This window comes from Malurus melanocephalus, unplaced genomic scaffold, assembly GCF_030028575.1.
Source record: "Malurus melanocephalus ecotype Western Australia unplaced genomic scaffold, MMel_1.1 scaffold_624, whole genome shotgun sequence".
Lineage (NCBI taxonomy): Eukaryota > Metazoa > Chordata > Aves > Passeriformes > Maluridae > Malurus > Malurus melanocephalus.
This window is the reverse complement of record NW_026623856.1, coordinates 297,024-318,993: the sequence shown is the minus strand read 5'-3', so window position 1 is coordinate 318,993 and position 21,970 is coordinate 297,024. Positions and strand designations below refer to the sequence as shown.

Sequence of the window (21,970 nt, the reverse complement as noted above, 5' to 3'; positions counted from 1 at the left end):
CAACAGCATCTTACTTGTGTAATTCCCCATATGCAAATATGAAAGAGAGCAAGCACAAAACTTGTTGAGTTCTGGAAAACATTTGAGCAATGCAGAAACTAATATAGCCTTTGCTGCTTAATTTAAAATGCTGTCTAGAACCAATAATGCTATTATTTGAAAGCAAATAAATCAGAAATTAAAAAAAAATTATACAGATGTCTTTAGAAATCAATACATTTTAGAAGGACTATTGAGTATCTCACAAGGAAATGGTCTCTAACATTCTCATTTCTGTGCTAAGTAGCATCTCCAAATTCATGCCCCATTCATGAAGCTAAATAAAAGATGAAGCAGAAGTATTTAAACTTTTGTCTCATTTTATAGACAATGCTGCTGGAAGATACTGTTGTTCTGATAATGCCACTACATGCACTGTAAACCAGTGAAAATATGCGCTTGAAAAGTCTCTTCTGCTTGGTTTATTATATATCGCTTTCATTGTTAACAATCTCTTGTTGGAGTTTTATTATTGCCTCTACAAAACATGTTCATTCTCTCTCTCTCTAACATATTATACTCCCAGGCACAGCTCCAAGAGTCTTGTTGAAATGGGGATAGATTTCATGGTATGCTATTACTATCGTGTGGTTGATTCTTCTTGGCTTGCACTCAAGTTAACTGCTTCAGGAGGAGGAAAAAAAAAGCCAATATCGATCCAAATTTCTCTTCATAGAGGTACAGAATTCTCAGGTTTGCCTAATTGCAATTCATTCRTATACTAAATACAAACTAATGTGAATTTCCTTTGATTGTTAACATATATTACCAGAAAATTATTAAATCCTGGAAAACTGGAATTCTATTTTATGGAAATTTTGTTTGGGTTTTTTTAAACATTTTTCTTCTACAGTAAGTTTAGATGTAAGGAAACCAGATTTTGTAAAAATTAGGAGCAATTATCCTTACTACTTTTGGTTTTTCACCTGCACATACATTTTTCTAAAATTTCCTTTAAATGTGTATTTTAAGGTTAAAATGTTCCCTGCATTATTTTGATTGCTTGAAAACCATTTAGATGCATATAAAATACTGGGTTACTTTCTGATTTATGCTGTTGATTTATTAGCAACAGCAGAGGAAGAGATTTCCACAGTCACCTCTCTCTAACAAATTGATTCACTTTTTGAAATATTGCTTAGCAAACAAATCAATGAAATACCAGTTTGAGGAAGATGACTTTGCATCAATGCAAGACTAAGTTTTACCTAAAGATCATACAATTTGTCTCTTTGGTAATTCTTTATAAACCAAATTTTGTAATTCATTTTTTATTTCTGAATTTTCTTTAGAATGTTGATGGGTTTGTAGAATTATGTGACTTAAAGTTGTTATCAATAGTTATTTYATATGTCCTTCAGGCAAGACTATAATTTCTGTAGTCTGACAGGCTCCTGAAGCCCTACAGAAAGCATTGGATCTTTACTGCTGCTTAACAAAAGCAGAATTTCCTAGGTGATTTTTTTACAATCCTTCAAATAAGAATGAAATTTTCTCAAAATGCACATGCTCATGTTTTCACATTCTCAAAGTTATCCTTCACCTTTTGTTTTTCTTTTTGGTGGTGTTTTTCTAACACTAGGAGATGCTGCCTGGGAATACAGCTAAGCTATTTGCTTTGTATTTAAATGTCATTAAAGAGAATTAATCTGGTTTTAAAACTGTATTTTTAAAATATGGAGTAGATTTCTTCATTAAATACTCATTTTTATGTGCTCTTCAGACTACGTTAATGCCATATTACTATTCACTTCAAAGACATAAAGAATTAAAAACAATCAATTTCACCATTATTTTTTCCCTGACAATCTAAGGCTACTCCTAGTAGTAATTTTTCCAGGTTATGCTACCAAATAGCTGATAACATTTATAAAATCCTGAACAATACTCTAAAGGTTATCAGTAATGACATGTTTTCTATAGATAAAACACTCAGCTGGGAAAAGACTGAACAATACAGATTGTTTGCATCTTTCACATTTCCAAAAGTTGCATTGCAACCTTTTTTCAGAAAGTTTCCATGATTTGTATTTGGACACAAGACAATGAAGTTTAAACTAGAAAGCAGAAATAATATTTTTTAACTCTAAACAGATGGGTCACTCAAGGTTTATCCTTGGCTGTCAAAAATACAAGTATGTGTTCTTTCCTAATATATTCTTAATAGGCTTCGAGAAGCTGATGAGAAACTGAAGGGGTAGGGATCTTCCTTGCTTGTTTTCTGTCTTGCCAAGCATTCAAATTCAATAACACAGTTTTTTAAGATTTTATTGTGACCTTTCAATTTAAAAGTTTCCTTCCTTCCTGTGCAAGCAATGCAAAAAATGTTCACAAAGCTAGGCATGAATTCATAAAACATCAACACGAAAGAAATAGTGGCTAATATGAAGAACAAGGGTTTTTCATAAGAACAGAGAACAATGATACACGGTTTCTGTGGGTTTTGTTTCACCATAAAAATAATGAATTTTATAATTCTACCATATGAAAAGGCTCAAATAACTATAAAAAGAGTATGATATCTAGATGAAGTGAATGAGTTAGCCAGGTGAGAACACAGATCAGGAAAAACTGTCATCATCTGATGAAACATTCAAGTTAAAGCTGAGATGGATCATCTGAAGATAGGGGAAATAAAGCTATCATCTTGATGATGATGATGATGATGATGATGATGATGATGATGATGATGATCCATAATAGGAAGTTAAATCCCATGGAGAAAGTGCAACCACTCCCAAAGTTAAGTATAGTTTGGAAATATATGACAGCAGTTTAATGAACAAAAATGCTTATTGACTGAGCTCACATGCCAAGAAAAAAATCTGTCATCGACGTGTAAGACGCACAGCACAACATGAAGCAAAAASGTTTTGTCTGGTTTATCACCAGCAACAATGTTTCTGTCAGCGAGGAGCAAGAGCAGGAGGAGCTGAGGAGATACTGGCAAGGCACATCACACTCTTCTATTATAGGAAGCAATGAACACGGCAGTTAACAAAAGGGCTGCATGTACAACACAATAGCAAGTTATGTGAGAAACAGAATATCAAATGAAAGTATGATTTTATAAGTGCAGCATCCCTGAGTGAGGAAATCTGGTACTGTACAACAAAGAAAAACAAAAAAAGGCTTGGACAGATTACAGAAATAAGACAGACAAAAATAGAGTCAGCACCTAGAAATCTATAACAAAATAATTTCTGAAAAAACCCAAACCTACTTGCATTCTCCTTTCTTTTCAAGAAACCATATTAACAATGTAGTTAGGCGACCAGTGGCATAAAAATAACTCTCTTAACCATTCTTCTTAGTTGTGAACTATTACTAGGCTTGCTCTTCCTATTTCAAGAGCAAGAGCAGAAGATTGCAAGGAATGCAGTCCTCTAAAGTAATTCCAGCACCTGTCTAGCATCCAGTGATAAAATGACTTCCCACAATCTATAGAATTGCTAATATTTTTCTTTTATCTACTAAGTCAAGCAGTGTTTAGATAGCAAATGTTAATCACCTAAACTTCAACTAAAGGGTCCAGGCAGGAGAAATCCAACTAAATGTATACAGTTGATTGAAGTGCTTAATATAAAAGTTATAACTTAGAAGACTTGAAGGTTATTCTCCTTGCAGAAAATAAGGCAGTCACTTGCAGAAAAATTCAGCTCATCTGATAAAGTTTGTCTAACCCTTTCTCTCCTTTAACTAATGAAAGAGCATAGGTCTTGCTCTTGACAATCTTACTGACATTCTTAATTAGGTGGGATATATCTGTGTCATAATATATTCCCTCTGAAATTAACTATTCCATTAGCTTCTGGGTAATTTGTGGAAAAAAAATTCATATCTCTGTGTTTCAACTAAGCAGTCAGAATTGTCACAGCACTATATGGATCTCACCTTTCCCATTTCCCATATCATTGTGAAACTACTTACAGTATACACCACTTATGGGTACAAGTGGTTTTTAGATACTTTCTTTAGTTAAGATTAGATTAAAGAATTTTAGACCCATAAGTATATCTGGTGTCTTAGAGATAAACGTATTATTTTCTTTTATTTTCCACAAAGTAAAAAGTATGATGGTATGAAGCATACTATATTCCTCAGAACAGAATTTACTCAGAAGCAAGGCCTGTCTGTATGTCAGCTCAGCATATTTTTCAACAGAATATCCAGATACCGTATCTAATTTTCAGAAATGAGAGCTTCATTTCTAGCATTCAGAAATAATACATCTGCTCTGGGTGGGAAAGCCAGCTGAGCCTGCACTGAACTCTTCCTCCTGCTACAGGAAGAATCAAATGTCAATATGATACAGTTTCACTGATCTAGAATAACTGGTCTGGTAAGGAAAAGATGAAGTGATGAGTTCAGAGATGGATTTCAACACATTTGTGCAGCTTCCAGGGTTTTAATGCAAAATAAAATCTGGAAATATTTTGGGAAGTTCATGTTTTAGTTTAGGCACCCAAAAAGCATGTGTGAAATAGCAAATAGGTAATCAGGTACCCAGAATTGTTTTCAAAGGCAGAAAAATCCTTATCAGTCATTAAATTAAAATATTCCTAAATACTTAAGATACAGAAGATCAATGTTAGTGAAATTTTGAATATAAAACATCTTTCTCTAGAGCCTTAACATGGTTCTTTTGAAAAGTAAGATACAAAGAAATAGAAATACAACTGCCACAATGAAGCCTTTATATAATGTTTTCTGATTAAATAATAAAAAACCCCTCAAACCTGATTTCCCATTTCATAGCATAAAATAAGGAAAAAGCATCATTGTGTTTGTTTGTTCATTTTTTTCTATTGAATCTGCAAACAGATATTCTAAAACAAGGTGTAAATGAGGCTTTCCATGACCAAGGCAGCTGAATATAAATAGAAAGGATATTAAACTGCAAACATGAAAACAGTATTACAGTTGGCTTCAGGCCAACTGTGTCCTATTCTTCACTAATCATGCTGCAGCACAGTTATATGTGACTATTTATTTAATACTCAAAAAGCATGTTCAGGCATGGAAAAATGAASACTAGAAACAAAGCCATCCCTCCTCAAATGTGACTGGTATTGTTTTGTTGCTTTCATTTTACCTTTCACAGTAAATTAAGTATGCAAGTGTTGCCAATTCACCCTCACAAGCCCTCTCTCAAAAGTGAGAGGCTCTATGCCATGGCAGCACTGACATGACTTGGAATGCTAAGCTTCTGAATGCTCATATCAGCTGGTAAGTCACCTATACAGTCACTGGAAAGGTTAGGTTGAGCTGCTTCTTTTTCCATTTCCTCAGGCAAAAAAAATCCCTTTAGCCCATGCAGAGCTAGAAAGTGAGCTATTCACAGCTAAGAAGGGAGGTCAGCAAAGGCACATGAAAAGTTCCTTCAGATGTCTATTAGGCTACTGGTGTTCTTAAAAGCTTGCTTTTCCAAGAATATTTCTTAAGAAAGAGAAAAAGATGATACATTTCATAGCTCTGTATACAGAAAAATATACAGAAAATAAACTTTTCCTTCTTGAAATATTTTCATTGATTTTTTTTTTGCCCATTTTCATAATAGCTTCAGTCACAGGCATAACAAATTTGCTCATGCAAAATATTAATGACAAAGAACTGGTGACAATGGTAAACCTGAAGGACTTCATTTTCAGACTTTAACATGCTAAACTACTATTTAGAAAGACATCAATAAATTTGATGTGAAATTATAGTCATAATTGATTTTTTTACAAAGGTGTTTTTGATGTGGAGTAATTTTTGTAATTTTAATTTTTCAAAACAACAAATATCCTGTGTGTACATTTCTGTTAGTATTAAGGCATTGCTAAAAGGAGCTGTTTAACCTTTGATAGCTTAGGTTTCAATATTTACAATTATTAATAGCTAGAAATTGTATGCAAGGAAGCTTTCCTGCAACTTGTAGTATCTGCCAATCTCTTGCAATAGCATTATTTATTTTGGCGAAATAAATTTTTGTAARCAAAATTTATTACAGCAACTATTTAGCAATGGAACAATCTGGCCTTGACACATAACATTGTTTCAGTCTAATTTACCTCTCCAGTCTTCTTTTTGTTGTTCTTTGGCCTTATTTCCTTATATCATTGAATTTGTTAAGGCACTGAACAAATTCTAAACATATCACTGCTGTATTTAAATATTTTATAACTCCAAAATATATATATTTGAAATCTAACATGTTATTTTCCACCAAGGAATTTCAAGGATGAGACAGTAAAAATCAACTTAATCAAAAAGGATATTAAGTTTTAATTGACATATACTCTCTAGAGCACAGATACCAAAGCCAGATTAATTATCCAAAATAGCTCCAGACATTTGTATAGCAATCTTACCGATGTATCATCAAAAGAAGACAAACAGCCAAACAGCAGGTTCAAGGGTTTTTTCATAGGAGGAAGAAAATCTTCCACTGACCTCAAGAATTACAACAACAATAGATTTAATTCAAAATAACTGATGGATAATTTTGTGATCATAAACAGTACACAGCCTTAACCTAAGTTGCATGGTGTGTATCAGCCCAGGGCTTCTCAAAGTAAAACAGAAACATTGYAAATTATTGATGAGTCAAGTAAAATGTTGAAGGAATTAATGTAATGAATCACTAATAATAACTGTGTGATATTAACCATAAAATAGCTGTTTAACTGTTCACTTCTTCTTGGCACATATTATAGAATTACAGCTATCAAAACTCTGAGAGCATGCAACACTGCTCTACTGCAATACTGAAGACACGCATGCATGGGAGCTATGAAGAAAAATAATGTTCTGAAAATTTTGCTACTCTCTACAGAATTTGAAGTAGCGCAGCAGGTCCTTAGTGAATATAGATTAGAGATTTCTTTCCAGGAGATAAAAGCAGTGTTGGCCTGAGCAATTACTGCTCTTTATTTAAAATGTTCTTAGTCTTTATTTATACATTTATTTAAAAGTTTTAAAGCAAACTTAGTCAAAGTGTCAAAACCATATAATGATGACAGGAATCAAAGAGAAAGAGAAAAAAACCACAGGATTACTATGGAGCAGGTTACATCTATGTAGAGATGACATACTTATTGCATTGCCCAATTTACAAGATGCAGAGCATGTGTGTTCAGTTTAACCTTAAATGTCAAAATACTAGTTTTGACAGTCTTTGTATGACTGGAAGTAAATCTATTGCTTATATTTGTTCTTATCGCTTATATTAACACCCAGAACTATTTGGCTGCATTTACTCATTTACTTTTCCTCACAAAATACAAAGTTTTGATACAGATTGTTTTTGCTGAAATATCCAACTCCAACAGCTTTCAAGTGCACAGGCCTCTTACCTTAGATGCAGAAGAGTCTAATACCAAAAAAGTTACTTACCTGCTATTGAACAGAAATGTAAAAATAATCCCAGTTGAAAGAGTCATCAATTTTAGTATGACCAACTTCAATTTAAATTCCAGTACAAACCAGAATTTTTTGAATCTAGATTTTTCAGGGTCATAAGTGAATTGTCTCTCCATATCAGAGATTAACACAGGAGTAAATAACAGGCTGTTTGCCATTTAGAAACAAAACAGAACCTGATGACAGGTATCCAAAGAGGAACAGGCGAGATTACTAAAATAACTAAAAATAATAGCAAGAGAAATATTTCTTTCCCTGTAGAGCTGGAGGCCCCACAGTTTTATTGTTGAAACTGTCCAGAGCAGTTTATGTTGCTGAGGTAATAAGTTTTCTCATTCAGCTGGCGGAATCAATTGCTCCTGAGTAGCGAGAATTACTTAGCATTGAACCAATACAGAAAACATTTGTAACACCCTATTTTCCTTCGCTGTAATTATTAAACACTGAACTGAGGTATCACAAAATATTAAAGAAACACAAAACCAAAAATATAAACATCACAAGGTACTAAAAATATACAAAGCATGTTGAATTTGTCATAAGTACAAAAGCTTTGTTAACCACTTACCCAGGCACTCACACATCTGCCGCAAGTGGTGATTTTGAAATCTCCATAGAGATCCTTGATGGCACCAGTTGTAAAGAATCCCTCCACCATCAGCAGAATGCCATATACAAAGAATGCAGCTGCTACACCATATATCACATACTTGAAGATGTCAATCCTGTATAGGAACAGCAAAAATTAATTATCTGCATAAATATTTAAAGCTGACTCTGAAATTTCGGGGTGAGATAGTCAGAGCCTCTAAACTGGAGTCAGTTTAAGTGCTGATGAGCCATAATGACAATTGAAGCTGAGGACAGAAATGAACTTTGAAATAACATAGCATTGATATAAGAAACACAGGGTCATTTACTCTAATTACATGTAAAAATCGTTGTGCTTAGGTAAGACAGCAAAATTGTCACATTCATCTAAGTCAGTTAATTTTCCGTTTATTTTTTTTCCCTCTAAAAGGAGTGGAAAAGAAAAAAAGGAAAAGGAAACAAAAATACTATGCATCTGCCAAGTGACACATTTCATCCAGCACTTAGGTTACAGAATATATTTAGTTACAATCTTCGATAAAACTTTCCTCACATGCACTTATTTCTCAAGCTGCAATGTCAGTCTGCACTATCTTCTCTTACTTAGTCTCCTATTTATTCTCCAATGGACAAAGTGTCTGACACAAAATAATAAAGTCATCAAGAGAGATTACTTACTTCAAATTAGAAACATTATTCCAACGTAAAGAGGTTAGATCATCTAGAATTATTCTATAATGAGGCTTTAAAACACTATTTCACAGACACACTGCTGAAGCAATGCCAGGATGGCTTGCAGTGTGACATGCAGAGCACTTGAAGCCTCAATTCACCACAGAAAAGATTACCTGGATTGTGCAGTTGTTCTGCCCAGCACTGCCTAGAAGTTCAATATTGGCTCAAGGGGACCCTGCTCCCAAATGTTCTCTCATGACCAGAGTTTATGAAAAGATTTTTGATAGCACCTCTGCTCTGTTGTCTAACCTTGGAAACATTCCTAGCAACCATAGCCTTAGATCAGCAGATATCAAAGTTCTCCACTTAAACTTCTCAAAAAAACTAGCCACAGTAAATTTTCAGGTTTTGGACATGACAGGGAAGGAGTTGTGCACCTTTTGGTAAAATGGTAATATACAGATTTAAGATCATATTCAATTCCAATCATATTCTCCAGATCAGGACAACAACACCTCATAACAATATAAGCCAAAAAAATAAGGCTGAGAACCATTAGGATCTGACAGATGAATTTTGACATGCCATTACCCACACTGGATGTTTCTAAAGATAATTATTAATATTATGATTGTTATGAAAGAAAAAGTTTAATGATAGCATTCGTTAGGAGCACACTTTTCATCATCACCCAAAAGACAATTTGCAATACACATTTTACATGCACAATACATTAAAAAAAACCTCAAAAATTCATTAAAATATCTTTGAACTTGAATGGTTTTCAAAAGATTAAAAGTCAGGTTCAAGTTTACACCGAAAAATGCAATAAAAATGCAATTAAACTTCTGACCTAACTGGGACTCAGTGAAGTACTATAAATGAATGCTTCTGGAAATAAGACAGTTTATGTTTTCCCCTAACATTCTAATACCAAAGCACTTCCAGCCTTTTTCTTTACACTGTTTTTTCTTTCACACTCAAGTGAAAAAGAAATTGAATTCTGTATGGAATAGATAAATGAACTATTCAAAAGGATGAAACATTGTAACACTGTAGACAGTATGAGATGATGCAGATGAAATTTTTTAACATATATAATTCTGATTACACTGCAAAAATCCCATTTTGCTTATTTTAGAGTAATTCAGCCATTGTAACACTTTTCTTTTTTAACATCTAAACTGTGTTTCAAGCCCAACTTTTCATTAATGATTTAAAAAGTTACAAAACCAAATAGACAGTAACTTTGTGACTGTTCCATAAAAACTCTGTCAATGCCTATGTTATATACTTAAAAAAATTGTGACCTTCACCAGTGGTTGAAGTCTGGGATTTCTGCCAGCAGCAGCTCTTCTCAAACCTCGGTGTGCTCAGTTACAAGCTAGCATTTCCCTAAAGAGATTAGGACTTTTGAGAAATCCAGAGACTATTTCAGTCCTTAAAACAGCCCTTTAAACCATCTGTGCTGAGTCTCCCACTGAGCTGCTTGTCAAAAAGTGTACTAAGAGATCTCTGCTTTTTCCTTTGCCTTATGTGTATTTGCAGGAATAACTTTCATTTAAGCCTTTCTTTCACAAAAGGAAAAATATATATAGCCAAACATGGCCAAATATAGAAATCAATTTCTTTGTCATCCACTTGCTACAGAGAGGTGATAAAATTCATCTGATTACATGGGATGAAATAGCCAGACTTATTGCAGGGGAAAAGAATCTCCTACAAAGCAAACAGTAAAAAGATAAAAATTGTGAGACAATCACTCAACTACCTCTTTAAAAGCCAGATAGAATTGTGTTGCAGTACAGATACATTTAGTGTCTGCAGTATTTAAAGAAAATGTAATACAACAGTAACTTTTTATACAGTTTTGAAGATGACACTGTTATTAAGTTATTCTGCAGAATCTAACACAGTTAACATAAACTTTTATTCCCTCATTAAGTTATAATAGATAAAAGATAGACCTTATAAAATGGATACTGCCTTTCTTTAAAATAAAATGTGATTCTTTGTAGATGAACTCAGGGCGATTGCCATTTGTGCTTCAGCACATTCTCAAATGCTGCAGACAGAGCATGAGAGAAACCAGGGAGGTAGAAGGGAATGGCAGTAGGGGTAAAGAGTCAATGGGCAAGATGGGTAAGGACAAAGAAAAAGAACAAGAAGGGCTTACATTTGTGTAAGGAAAGAGGTGGGTAAGGAGCAAAGAATGGAGACAATATAATAAAGGTAGATTTTTTGCTTCCAACAGGACTGGAAAAATATCCATTAGGTGAAGACTAAAGCTACTCCAAATAAGATGAACAAAAAGAAACAGTGAATATCTAGCCACARAATGCAGGAGTCTTGTTAGTATTACATTAGGATATAATTAAGGTCATGTAACATTTCTACTGAAGGACACACCATGAAGATTATGAAGATAAACATAATTTTTTAAAAAATCATGTTGATTGTGCAATCTTCACATGTTAACCTAGGCTCCTAAGTAGAATAAGCTGAATGCTTATCTAAACATAAAATAGTTGTGAAAAGCATCTTGAAATTAGTAAAAGCTCCTTTTAAAAATATAAAATAATCTAAACCATATTTTGCATACCATCTTGATCTACTAGATGCTCCATGGATTCTGGATCTGTCTTTCCTCACAACACTGTGTTCAGAATTGTTAAAACCAAAAATATTACTGCTTTCAATCTGTGATTTAAATCAAGATGATCTTTCAATTTTTATCTCTTTCTCTTGCTGCTGGATCATTAATTATTCCATATTAACCAGACTTCCTAATTCATTAATCTGAATCTGGATTCTATCCAAGAAGAAGAATATTAAAATATCTCTAGCGAAAACACTTTCTGCTTCTGGGTGAAGGTATTCATGGAAGGTATTCTCAATGAAGAGGTTGCAAATGAGTACCGAGTAACTATCCCAGCAGAGAAGTCAGAGGTGAACAAAAACATTTGTAGTGAGTCGGATCAATGCTACAGATTTCCTACCATGTATTTTCATTGTATTTTSGCAAATTTAATATTACAAACTAAAATGAATTAGAAAGCAATAAGATAATTTCTTGAATGATAATGTCTGTGTGTAGCAGACTTCTGTGAAAAATKTGTTAATACTGTTTTGGAACTATCTATATACTTGCTAAGGATATATTTCTAAAAAAAATTTGGTTAATACAGGAATGCAGTGCAGACATTTAGTTGTAATTAATGTCAATTAAAAGTTCACACTAGTTTGCCCTGCGACATGTGATTCTCATGCTGCCCAGAAAACCATTATATTCAAATAAATTATGTGTGCACTTCAGCCTGAACAAGTGATAAAGGTCTAATATTGCAAAGGTTTTCATTGGACTACCCACCAGTGTACTGGATATTACTGTGGGACTATTTTTCCTGAATTTATAATTTTGTCTCACATCTCTCTCCCTGAATTTAGAATATAACTTTTCCATAACTCTATATAATTACATTAAGATATCACAGATGTTAAATAGAACATGATTGCCAGCAAACTGTACCTATACTCTCTGAATGTAAGTATTTTCAGGCAATTACATCTATTTCCAAACTAAAAAAAAAACCCTATACACAATAAGAAAAATAAATTAACAAAGCAATCAAAGTACTCAAATGTGAATAAGATTATCATAGCACAATTCGTACTAAAAGCTGCTTCTTTTTTTTTTTGTTTTTTTTTCAGCTGGCATAGACAATTTAGAAGGATGAGAAATACATGCGAGTGTTAGCATTGGGGTAGAATAGCTTTGCCAGTTTGGGGGGATTGTTTGTTTTTTTTTTGTTAATTTTATCCTCTTTCAATTACAGGGAACTTTGAACAGTTGATGCTTACATCTCAAATACACAACAAACTCTGTTACTGTGTAAACCAGCAGTGCTGGCCTCCATGCTGAACCTCTTGCCCCTAAGGGACTGATCTTAAGAGGGTGTTAAGACACTGAGAGAGCAGCCTGCCCCCGCAAGCTGTCTCAAGCTTGCAGAAACAGTTTTGCCAATGTGTCTTTAGAAGACAGACAAGATAAAAGGGGATAGTTACAAATAAAAAGTCAGTTTAGGCTATGCAGAAACAGAGCCCGTGGAACTTATAAAAAGATGTGCTCAGGTTCTYCTGCAAACCAGCTGGGCACAATTTCTTGGTATCAGTTCATGATACTATTCAATCAAACAGGTTGAGCAAAGACAATAGCTGGTACCATGAAACAGAGAGAAATTATTAGGAAAAGGAGGAGACAAGCAAAGACAAACTTGTGAAGGAAAACATAGAGGGAGAAAGAAGAATTTATTAATTTACTGCCTGAAAAGTAAGACAAAAACCCACAAGTAGCAGCACAAATGAGGTAAAAGAACTGAAATATTCTCACCTTGAAGGGAAAGATGAAAGTACTAAGAAAATGTCAGCATAAGGATTTTTTTTTTTACATTAGGTTAATAAGGAATCTAACTTCTAAATTTCAGGTGGGAAGAAAACAAAGCTGGTGTTCAGAAAGCTCAACCAAAATTCAGGAAATTATAAGAAGAGGAAGGATTAACAGTAGACAAAAGATAAGACCAAAAAAGATCAAAATGTAATTTTTATTAAAGCAGAAACAAAATACTGTGGAAAGAAAACAGAGACGTCTGATTTTGTATTTCTGGAATAAATTTTGTATGTAATCATACCAAAACATTTGCTCAAAACTAAAGCCAGATTGTTAGGATTATATAAAGAAGAGATCATCTTATTACAATATGCAAGTTATATTCACATTCTAAGAAGGCCAGATTTTCTTGTTCTACTCTGAAACAAAGTTGATGTGACATAAGTACCCATTGATTTTAATTTGTAATGTACAACTCTCTACAGGCATGCAGAATAGAACCCTAGAACATCATCCTCTTAAAGTTTGTTTATTCCTTCCCAGGAATGGAACTGTTGAGTGGAGATTTCTTGCAGCACATCTAAAAGCCCTACAGAATCCTCAAGCTAATGTAAGAGCAAAACAAGCACAAACCACACCCCTGCTCTATGAATCTTGTGATTTTCTTAGAATAGGAAAGGATCCAGCATAAGAATTTTAGTAGTCATGAAATCTTTGAGTCCAAACCACTGAATTTTGACTCTGACCAGTGGACAAGGCTTCTCCTCAACACTGTTTGGGGTTTTTTTTTATTATCTAATTTTGTTTTGTCTAAAACTACTTTCTCAGAAACATTTTTAGAGATGCTAGTTACAGAAGAGATCGGGACCTTCTTTGCCTGAAAAAGGCAAAAGCCCCCAGTGGAACTAGTGCAGAGTACTGTGCTGACTACTGGTGGAATTACATGATGGTTGTTGTGCATTGTGGATGCTCAGTTTCCAGGCAACCTTTCATAGCAATAAAGTGTAAAAAGATGTGGCAAAAGCATATTACAGGATCCATGAATGTTTCATTAGTACAGCAACAAACTTGGAGACGCAAAAAGTACACACTGAGAGTGAAAGACTGACAACTTTTTACTGTATGTCCAGATTGGGATAATAATATAGAATTTTATCCTTTCAGATATCCTGTTCCACAGGAGTTATCTTAGTTTTACATTGCACATAAAGAAATACTTAGTTTTCTATCTTATATGGATATTACATAGAAATATGTGCTTTCCATTTTATCTGTTTATAAAGTGAACTAAGACTAACAGGGAATAAAGGCATTTAAAAAAGAAAAAGATATTTCCTTTGGAGATGAACCACCTATTGAGAAAGGTCTATTGAAAGGGAAATCACAGACATGCAGTGATTACAGCTAATCTAAGATTCCAGGCAGCCAGGAAAGATAGCTGCTTAATACTAAATAATGCAAATGTCTGCCTAAAAGTAGGAGACTGCTTCTGCACAGAAGAAGTAAAATAAATTCTTTATGTAGGATCACTCTGCTGGTATTTTCATGCACTGCTATTAATTTTCCAGATTATTCTGCTGGTATTCTCATGTGAAGACTAGATCTTAGCAGGTACACCTCAAATCCTAAATTTTACTTGCATAGGTTCTTACTGATATTGCCTTTAACAGAATACAGAAGACTGGACTATATAATATAGCTGAGTAGGTAGTAAATGTGACTTCTCAGCACTGTACAATCTTGCAAAGGTCATGTTCTCAGGTGCTGATATTTTTTTGCCAGATTTGATGCATCTGCCAATAATACCATCTAAAATCCTATGTTCTGCATCTAATTTTAAATATGCTGTATTTGTCCAGTGTTACTATTTATATGTGACTAAGTTATTCCAATTAAATAGAAACTTCTCCTGAAGTAAACTGCATTCTCAATGACATTTTGCTCTCTCTGGTGGTTCCTGTCAAATTATAATACCCAAAAAAGATACATGGGTCAAAGTTAGATATTCCTTGCAGAGATAACTTCATTCTTCTACACAGTCATTGCTATTTCCAAATATCTTATGACACAGCCCCACATAAACTAGCAGTTGTTTTTTTTCTGATATAGAGCCTTTTATGTTTTGCTTTCCATTATACAAACAGAGATTAAAACATAATGTAAGTTCAAATTTAAAGAATTCCAAGCTTTTGTAAGAGACCAAACCTGTATAGGGAAACCAGATTACTATTACTGTGTATTAAGTAGATGCCTTAAACAGAATCATCACACAGTCTAAAGTAAATGTTAATAAATATTGCATTTCATTTTAGCTGTTCTTTACTATAGGTCACATTGTAATATCTTTCTCAGTATTTCACTAATATGAGTGTAGAAATATTGATGATAACAGCAATATTTTAGTGCTACCAACATTTGACTTGTGATAGCTGCAAAGTCAACAAAAAAAAAAAGGATGGCAGATCAGAAAAACATCTATTTATCCACCTCAGAAAACATTGTTTTTTACCACTAAGAGGGTAGATATAGAATATTCTACACCTTTTTTTTTGTTTTTCTCAAAAGAGAACAATTGTACATACATATGCGTATTACTAAACAATACCATCCTAATACAGACAAGTCTGACTGACCCTGACTAACAGCAAAGTCATCAGCAAGCATCAAACTTGGCCACAGCAGTATGTGAAACAGAGGCTCTCACATTCTGAAAGGAAGGGAAGTTTTTGCCCCAGGAAGATGGAAGTGTCATAGACACTAGAGAGAGAACACTGCGACAACAGATTTACCAATCGCAACTTCATTTAATTCGTTATTTGGTTTTATACCTTTAAAGGACATGAAATTACAACGATGGGAATTAGCTTTGGTAGGTAGGTGGGAAAATGGTTTAATGTTTCTATCAGGGAGATTTCTTCATTTTCCACTCTAAGAGCATGATTCTCTTGTTCCGTGGCCTATATATCACAAACATGTGACAGATGGCACTAACTGGCCCTGCGCACTGAAAAGAAAGAACTGGCAAAGGATGTTGTTGGGAAATACACAAAACAGAACTTGTGCTGCTGATTTGCTAAAATCTGCTTTTGGAATTTGTTCCAAACACCAGAAAAATATAGAAATCCAGCTCATATGATACATGTTTAATAATCATATGTCTGTTTCTGCTGATTTTGTAATCTCCTCCAAATCAGCGATTAAGTGAGCAAATCTAGTTATACCTGGTACTTTGCAGATAGAGTTCACTGTATTTTATTAAGTTATTAGGAGAATGACTGGATACCCCATCCACCTCAAGCAGATTGCTTAGTTTTAGCGAAGCCTACGGAGCGGTTAAACTGACAAAGCAGGCAACATAAACCATTCACCTCTTGCAGTTAAACATTATAAAAGCAGTTTTCAGGATAATTTAAAGCATGATGTTTATTTTCTTAGGCTTCCTTTGAATCACTAGGAAGCAAAATAACTGATGCACTGAAAGATTCCACATTCCAAACAAAAACTTATGACTTCTGCAAACGCCTGAACAGGCATTTCTTCACTTGGTGGAGGAGAGGGTAGAGGAGAAACAGCTACCCTTAGAACAGTGATAATGTTGGTAGTGAAAAAGTCTGGAACTAGATGGAATGAAACTACTGAAAAAAGAATCAGAAGCAATATAATTAGAGGTAAGTCCCAATGAAAAGTTCATTGATAATTCCAATTGTTTTTACAGCCATCCAATTTATTAAAAGTTCATGGATTTAAAAATGAGTGTCTAAAGAGAGAAGAGTCTATCATTCAKTTACGTGATTTTTGAAGATATGTTCTCTTCATAAGGAGTATGTGTCTGTAGAGCATGTGTTCTCATGAATTTGAATACATTTGATTTATATCAGCTTTCAAGTATTTAGAGTATCTGTTTAACCTATGTCCCCTGAAGAAATTAAAGTCAGGCTATAATCCAGTACTTTGAGACAAAATCCTTTAAAAAAAACCATTGCTGTTTTTTTAGAAATTTTTGAGTTTAGCACATTACTATAGACTGAACTTTGGGTTGTGTTTTCCCCCTCAAAACAAGGAAGCAAAAGAGCACTCTGTCTACCATATCCAGCATCTCTCTAGGTTGCCTCTATAACTTTGGAATTATTGAACATGATCATTTCATATTTTAATTTGGAAAGAAAATRATGAATTTGAGAAAATTTATGTAACTGACTGGGATTTACAGAACTTAAATGACAGGCATAAAACTTGTTTATAATTTTTTAAATTATAAATATTTGCTGCTTACCAATATTTCCAAAGCAGATATGAGCTGCAACTGGTATATGCTATTTGAATGCAGAGTGTAATCCAGGGAGAGGGAATGAGGGACCAATCTGCAGGACCAGCATTCAGATCACCTCTTCTGTTCCATGGGGTTGTTGCTTTTGGCTGAATGCTCCAGGGGAACTTTGCTGTTTCCAAGTGCTGCATTTAGGTTCTTAATTAATCTCTCCCCAAGCTTCAAGGTACCATGTGGGATGTGGGCTACCCATGGGGCAACCAGAGCCCCTCAGACTTCAATGAAATGGGGTTCTGGACCATGGGAAGGGTCAGGGGAGACCCTAGGAGAGGCCAGGCAGGGACAATCAGTGTTCTTCATGCCCTCGAGGACATTGATATGGGAGTTTCTATACGGCATTGTTGGATCTAGGTACTTTGGCTTTTACTTTAGGCATCTAGAGAGTGTTTCATATTTTGTTTACGCCCTCATTACACCCTACTTTCTCTACAGGGGTCTGATGTTTCTTTTAAATCACAGCCAGAGCTGTGCTGACAGAGATAAAAGATGTAGGGTGGCTTGTGAGTTGCTTTATTTGCATTCAGAACAAACACTTGTGGACACAGCTAAAACAGCCTTTATCTCTTACCACCCACATAAGTAGCTCTGAGATAGGGATTGATTTTTATGCTGAATGACATTTGAAATTCAGCATGCTAATAAAAATATAGATAGAAACCATAAGCATGATTAAACAGAATCTAATACACTTCACTGCACCATCTGGCAGCCACATTTATTACAGACAGACAGACTCCAGGCCAGCCTGAGACACTTCACAGCACTAGAAGCATTAAGAGCCCAAATGTGTTAAATAACCTTTTAAAAGTAAAGCTGAGTAGAGCGCACTACTGGATTTTAAAAAAAATCTTGTAATTTCTAATCAGAACAATAAACAACTAGTTTTTATTTCCATTTCAATATGTATCATTTTAAGAATGCAGGCACTGCATTGTTYATTTATACTTACATATTCTTCTTTCTGTTTTCTGGTCTTCCAAAAGTATAACTACCATATGGCTTTTGCACTGAGAATTTTTAATATTTGGGAGAAAATATCAAGGATTTATTCTCCCTACAAAATCATTTTTAAAAGCAGCACAATATCTACTTAAACAGGTAGAAAATTAATGGGCAAGTATCTTTGCAGGTCACACAGCTTATTCAGTTCAAAGCAATGAACTTTTTGAACTTTGACATGCTTTTAGTCAAAATATTTGCTACTTCTCTTTTTAAGACATAAGTTTATCTTTCACCACTGAATAAAATGAAATTTCACATACAGTAGGTCTGCCAAAGAAAGAATGGGGTTCAATATCTCTTTAAGAAAACAAAGAAAACAAAGAGATCCAAAAGCTACTAGCTAAGACAAATAGTTAAATTCCACAGTGGGGGGTGGGGGGGAAAATACCTTTACAATTCCTTAATCTTTTCCAGTGAATTATATGCATTTGAACTATGTTACCTGACTGATACTTTCACTTAAGTATGTGATAGAGAAAAGCTGGAAAGCGTGCTATGAAGGGAAAGCATTGATTTGTGGCTGCTCGGCACTAATGGCTTCCTAGGGACTAATAAAATAAGTTAGAGCCTAATAAAATGACTGATCTTTCATTCAGGATAACAATGAACCTTAGCCACCAAGTCAAGCCAGACTCATTATTCTAAATCACAATCCAAAAAGGCAAAGCAGAGGATACATCTTCCCCAACACATTATTATACAAGAATATATAAATTCCTTGATCCAAAGAAGAAATTCTAATTTGGCATAGCAATAGTTATTTGGTACTAACTTCTGGCTAGTAACCCCACAGTGAGTACACCTAAAATCTGCAGAGAAGCTTTGGAAAGGATGTTGATAACATAACCCTAGAGAAGTTAAGAAATGTAAGATTCTCATAGAAACAGTGATACCTAGTCAGATCAAATATATATATATATATATATATATATATATCTTGTCCATTTTCCTATGTCAGACAATGGATATAAGGAAAGAGTAAGAGCAGGCAAGTCAACAGGATAAGCACCTCCAGCATGAGTCTAGCCTTTGTGGCTTCCTGAGCTGGATAAATCTGTGTCACTAGAAACCATCAATGGATTTGTTTGCCAAGATTATCCAGTCTCCCCTTGAACATATAAAAACTTCTGGCATCCATAATATGCAACTAGCTTTATAGTTCTGCTATGAAACAATTGAAGAACTTGCTCCTTCTGAACCTGGTGCCTACTGCTTTCCTCTGATACCTCAAACTTCTTGTTCTGGTGCAGAAACACAATTTAATCTTACAAGTTTTATTAATAATACTGTGAATTTAAAGACCACTAGAGCAACAGCTCTTATTCATCCCCTTTCTAGATTGAAGAGTCCTCCTATACTCAATTCTTAACCATGTATCTGCTGTTCCATATAACCATATTTTTTTGCCTTCTTAGGGGCACCAACATTGTATACAGTATTAATTGTATGGATGAAAGTTGGACTTATACAATGCCATGTTCTCTGTTTCCCTTTGATTTTTCCATCAGTTGGTACTCGATTTGTTTTTTGATCACTGCTAAGCCCTAAAATGTTTATTATGGGACTATCCATCATAAGAGGTCAATGTTTTTGAGGATAAAATCACATCACTTTTACCAAAAATATTCATGAAAGAAAATATTTACAAATTTAAGGACAGGATTCTTCAGCTTTAGTTGCAACTATTAGCCGCCAGGTAAGAACTTGGATTTTCAAATATCTATAAAATCATATTTTAAAAAGACAATTATAAAGATAGTGGAAAATACTTCATTTAACTCCAACATACAGTAAACTGTTGGGGTTTTTTTAAGATAATAAATTTAACCAAGAGAAGCTGATGCTCAGCAAAACAATGTCTTCCAGAAATAGATTTTCACAAATAGCAAAGCATGAAACCTTCAAAACARATTAGCTCTAGAAAACTAGAGGCAATAGAATTTTGACGTTTCAAGGCTCTGGTTTCTGCACAACTCTTTGGTTACTTTACTGCGTTTTTTCCAGAAATGTTATTTGTTGCACAATTCTGCTTTATGCATTTAGTTTCGTGGGGTTTTTTGTTTTGTTTTGGTTTTGTTTTGTTTTGTTTCTGTTTTTGTTTTTTGTGTTTTAAAACAAGAATGTATGGAACAGATTCATCAATATTATATGAAGTAATGTTTAGTAATAAATTAATTAAAMCTGTGAGATATCAAATAATATTACAAATTGTTTATCAATAGTAAAAAGATCAGCACAGTTGAAACTTAATGTGCTAGGACTATCCAAACCATTATTTCTATGATTTTTACTAAAAAAAMCCCTACTTCCTTGAGTCAAATTTATATCCYTTGTGGAATTTTTCAGCAGTTTCAAAAGGAAACAAGTAAAAGGAACAGAGAACTTACATGGTGAAAACATCAATAACATCTCCTGCAGATCTTGTCATCTCAAAGTAGGTTTGCAGAATGTTGACAGTTCCTGAAAGTGCTTCATGTCCACAGCCACAGAACAATGCAACTCCAGCATAGAGCAGGATGGTGGCAATCAAAGATGCGTAGGGAATACCTCCCAGGCATTTGATGCAACACTCGAAGCATCCTGCAAGAAAGAAAGAAAAAAAGGTTATATGCTAATAAATGATGTCAAAAAACCAAAAAGCATGTTTTATTCTTGAGAAACACTTCTGAAAATTAAAGACTGTAGGCCAAAGAGAGTTTAGGTCAAGTATAACAAGCCAGACTGTCAGAAAACCTGAAAAAGGTTAATCCAGCTTCTGAGTTTTCTCAGTTGCTATTTGACCTATTACAGGTAAACATGTCACCTGATTAACATGAAAGGTTAAACAGATAGTTCCTTGTAGAGCTTCATGTTTTCATTCAGAGCAGAGTACAATGTTAATCCTAGGTTATATCTATATTCACAATCCCTGCTGCTCATCTATCGGGTTACTGAGTAGGACTCTCCATAATGGGAAAACCACCAAAAAAAAGGAGGTTCAGTCCATTTCCTTCCATCATCATAGATTTATTCCAATTTTTTTTAATGTAAACTTCTGACAACAGAATTGCTCCTGCCCACAGCACCAATTCCTAGTGCATCACTCAAATACCTCACAAGAATAAAGACATCCACCAAAAAGCACAGATTTAGAAAAACATATAGTTGAATTTTCTCTCAATATATTTTGCTCTGTGTGATATTTGTTAAGTGAAATTAATTGCTCTTGAGTTATAAAAGGCCAACCTTTTGTCCAGCCATCACAGGGTCTAAAACAATGCCCAGTTCCACAACGAAACCTTTCTTCAGTAAGTGTGCTCAAGTTTCTGGCACCACCCTGCCTAGTTTCATGAATGCAGCATCTCTGACTCTTCCGAATCTCATCAATCCCGGAAGAACTCCTACACCCTGTGGAACCCTTCCTGTTACCTTCTGAAAGGACAGAGAAGGTGGGAAACCAAAGTCTGAGAGAAGACAAACAAGCATTGACACAGTAATCAGAAATCCTGTTTTATTCCTAAGCACTACCGGTTTACAGCAAAAAGGACCTGGACAGAAAATAG

The 21,970-nt window shown here is 34.4% G+C and overlaps 1 protein-coding gene across 1 annotated transcript in view; it reads right to left on the bottom strand.

Annotated features, from left to right (window-relative positions):
- The window catches only part of GPM6A (glycoprotein M6A), a 117,709-nt gene that overhangs the window by 18,286 nt on the left and 77,453 nt on the right, over nucleotides 1–21,970 (bottom strand). Inside the window, exons 2-3 of the mRNA XM_057383337.1 lie at nucleotides 20,816–21,008; nucleotides 8,015–8,171 (exon numbers count right to left, since the gene is read on the bottom strand). Of these exons, the coding sequence (XP_057239320.1) occupies nucleotides 8,015–8,171; nucleotides 20,816–21,008 (350 nt within the window). The remainder of the gene's footprint in view (nucleotides 1–8,014; nucleotides 8,172–20,815; nucleotides 21,009–21,970) is intronic.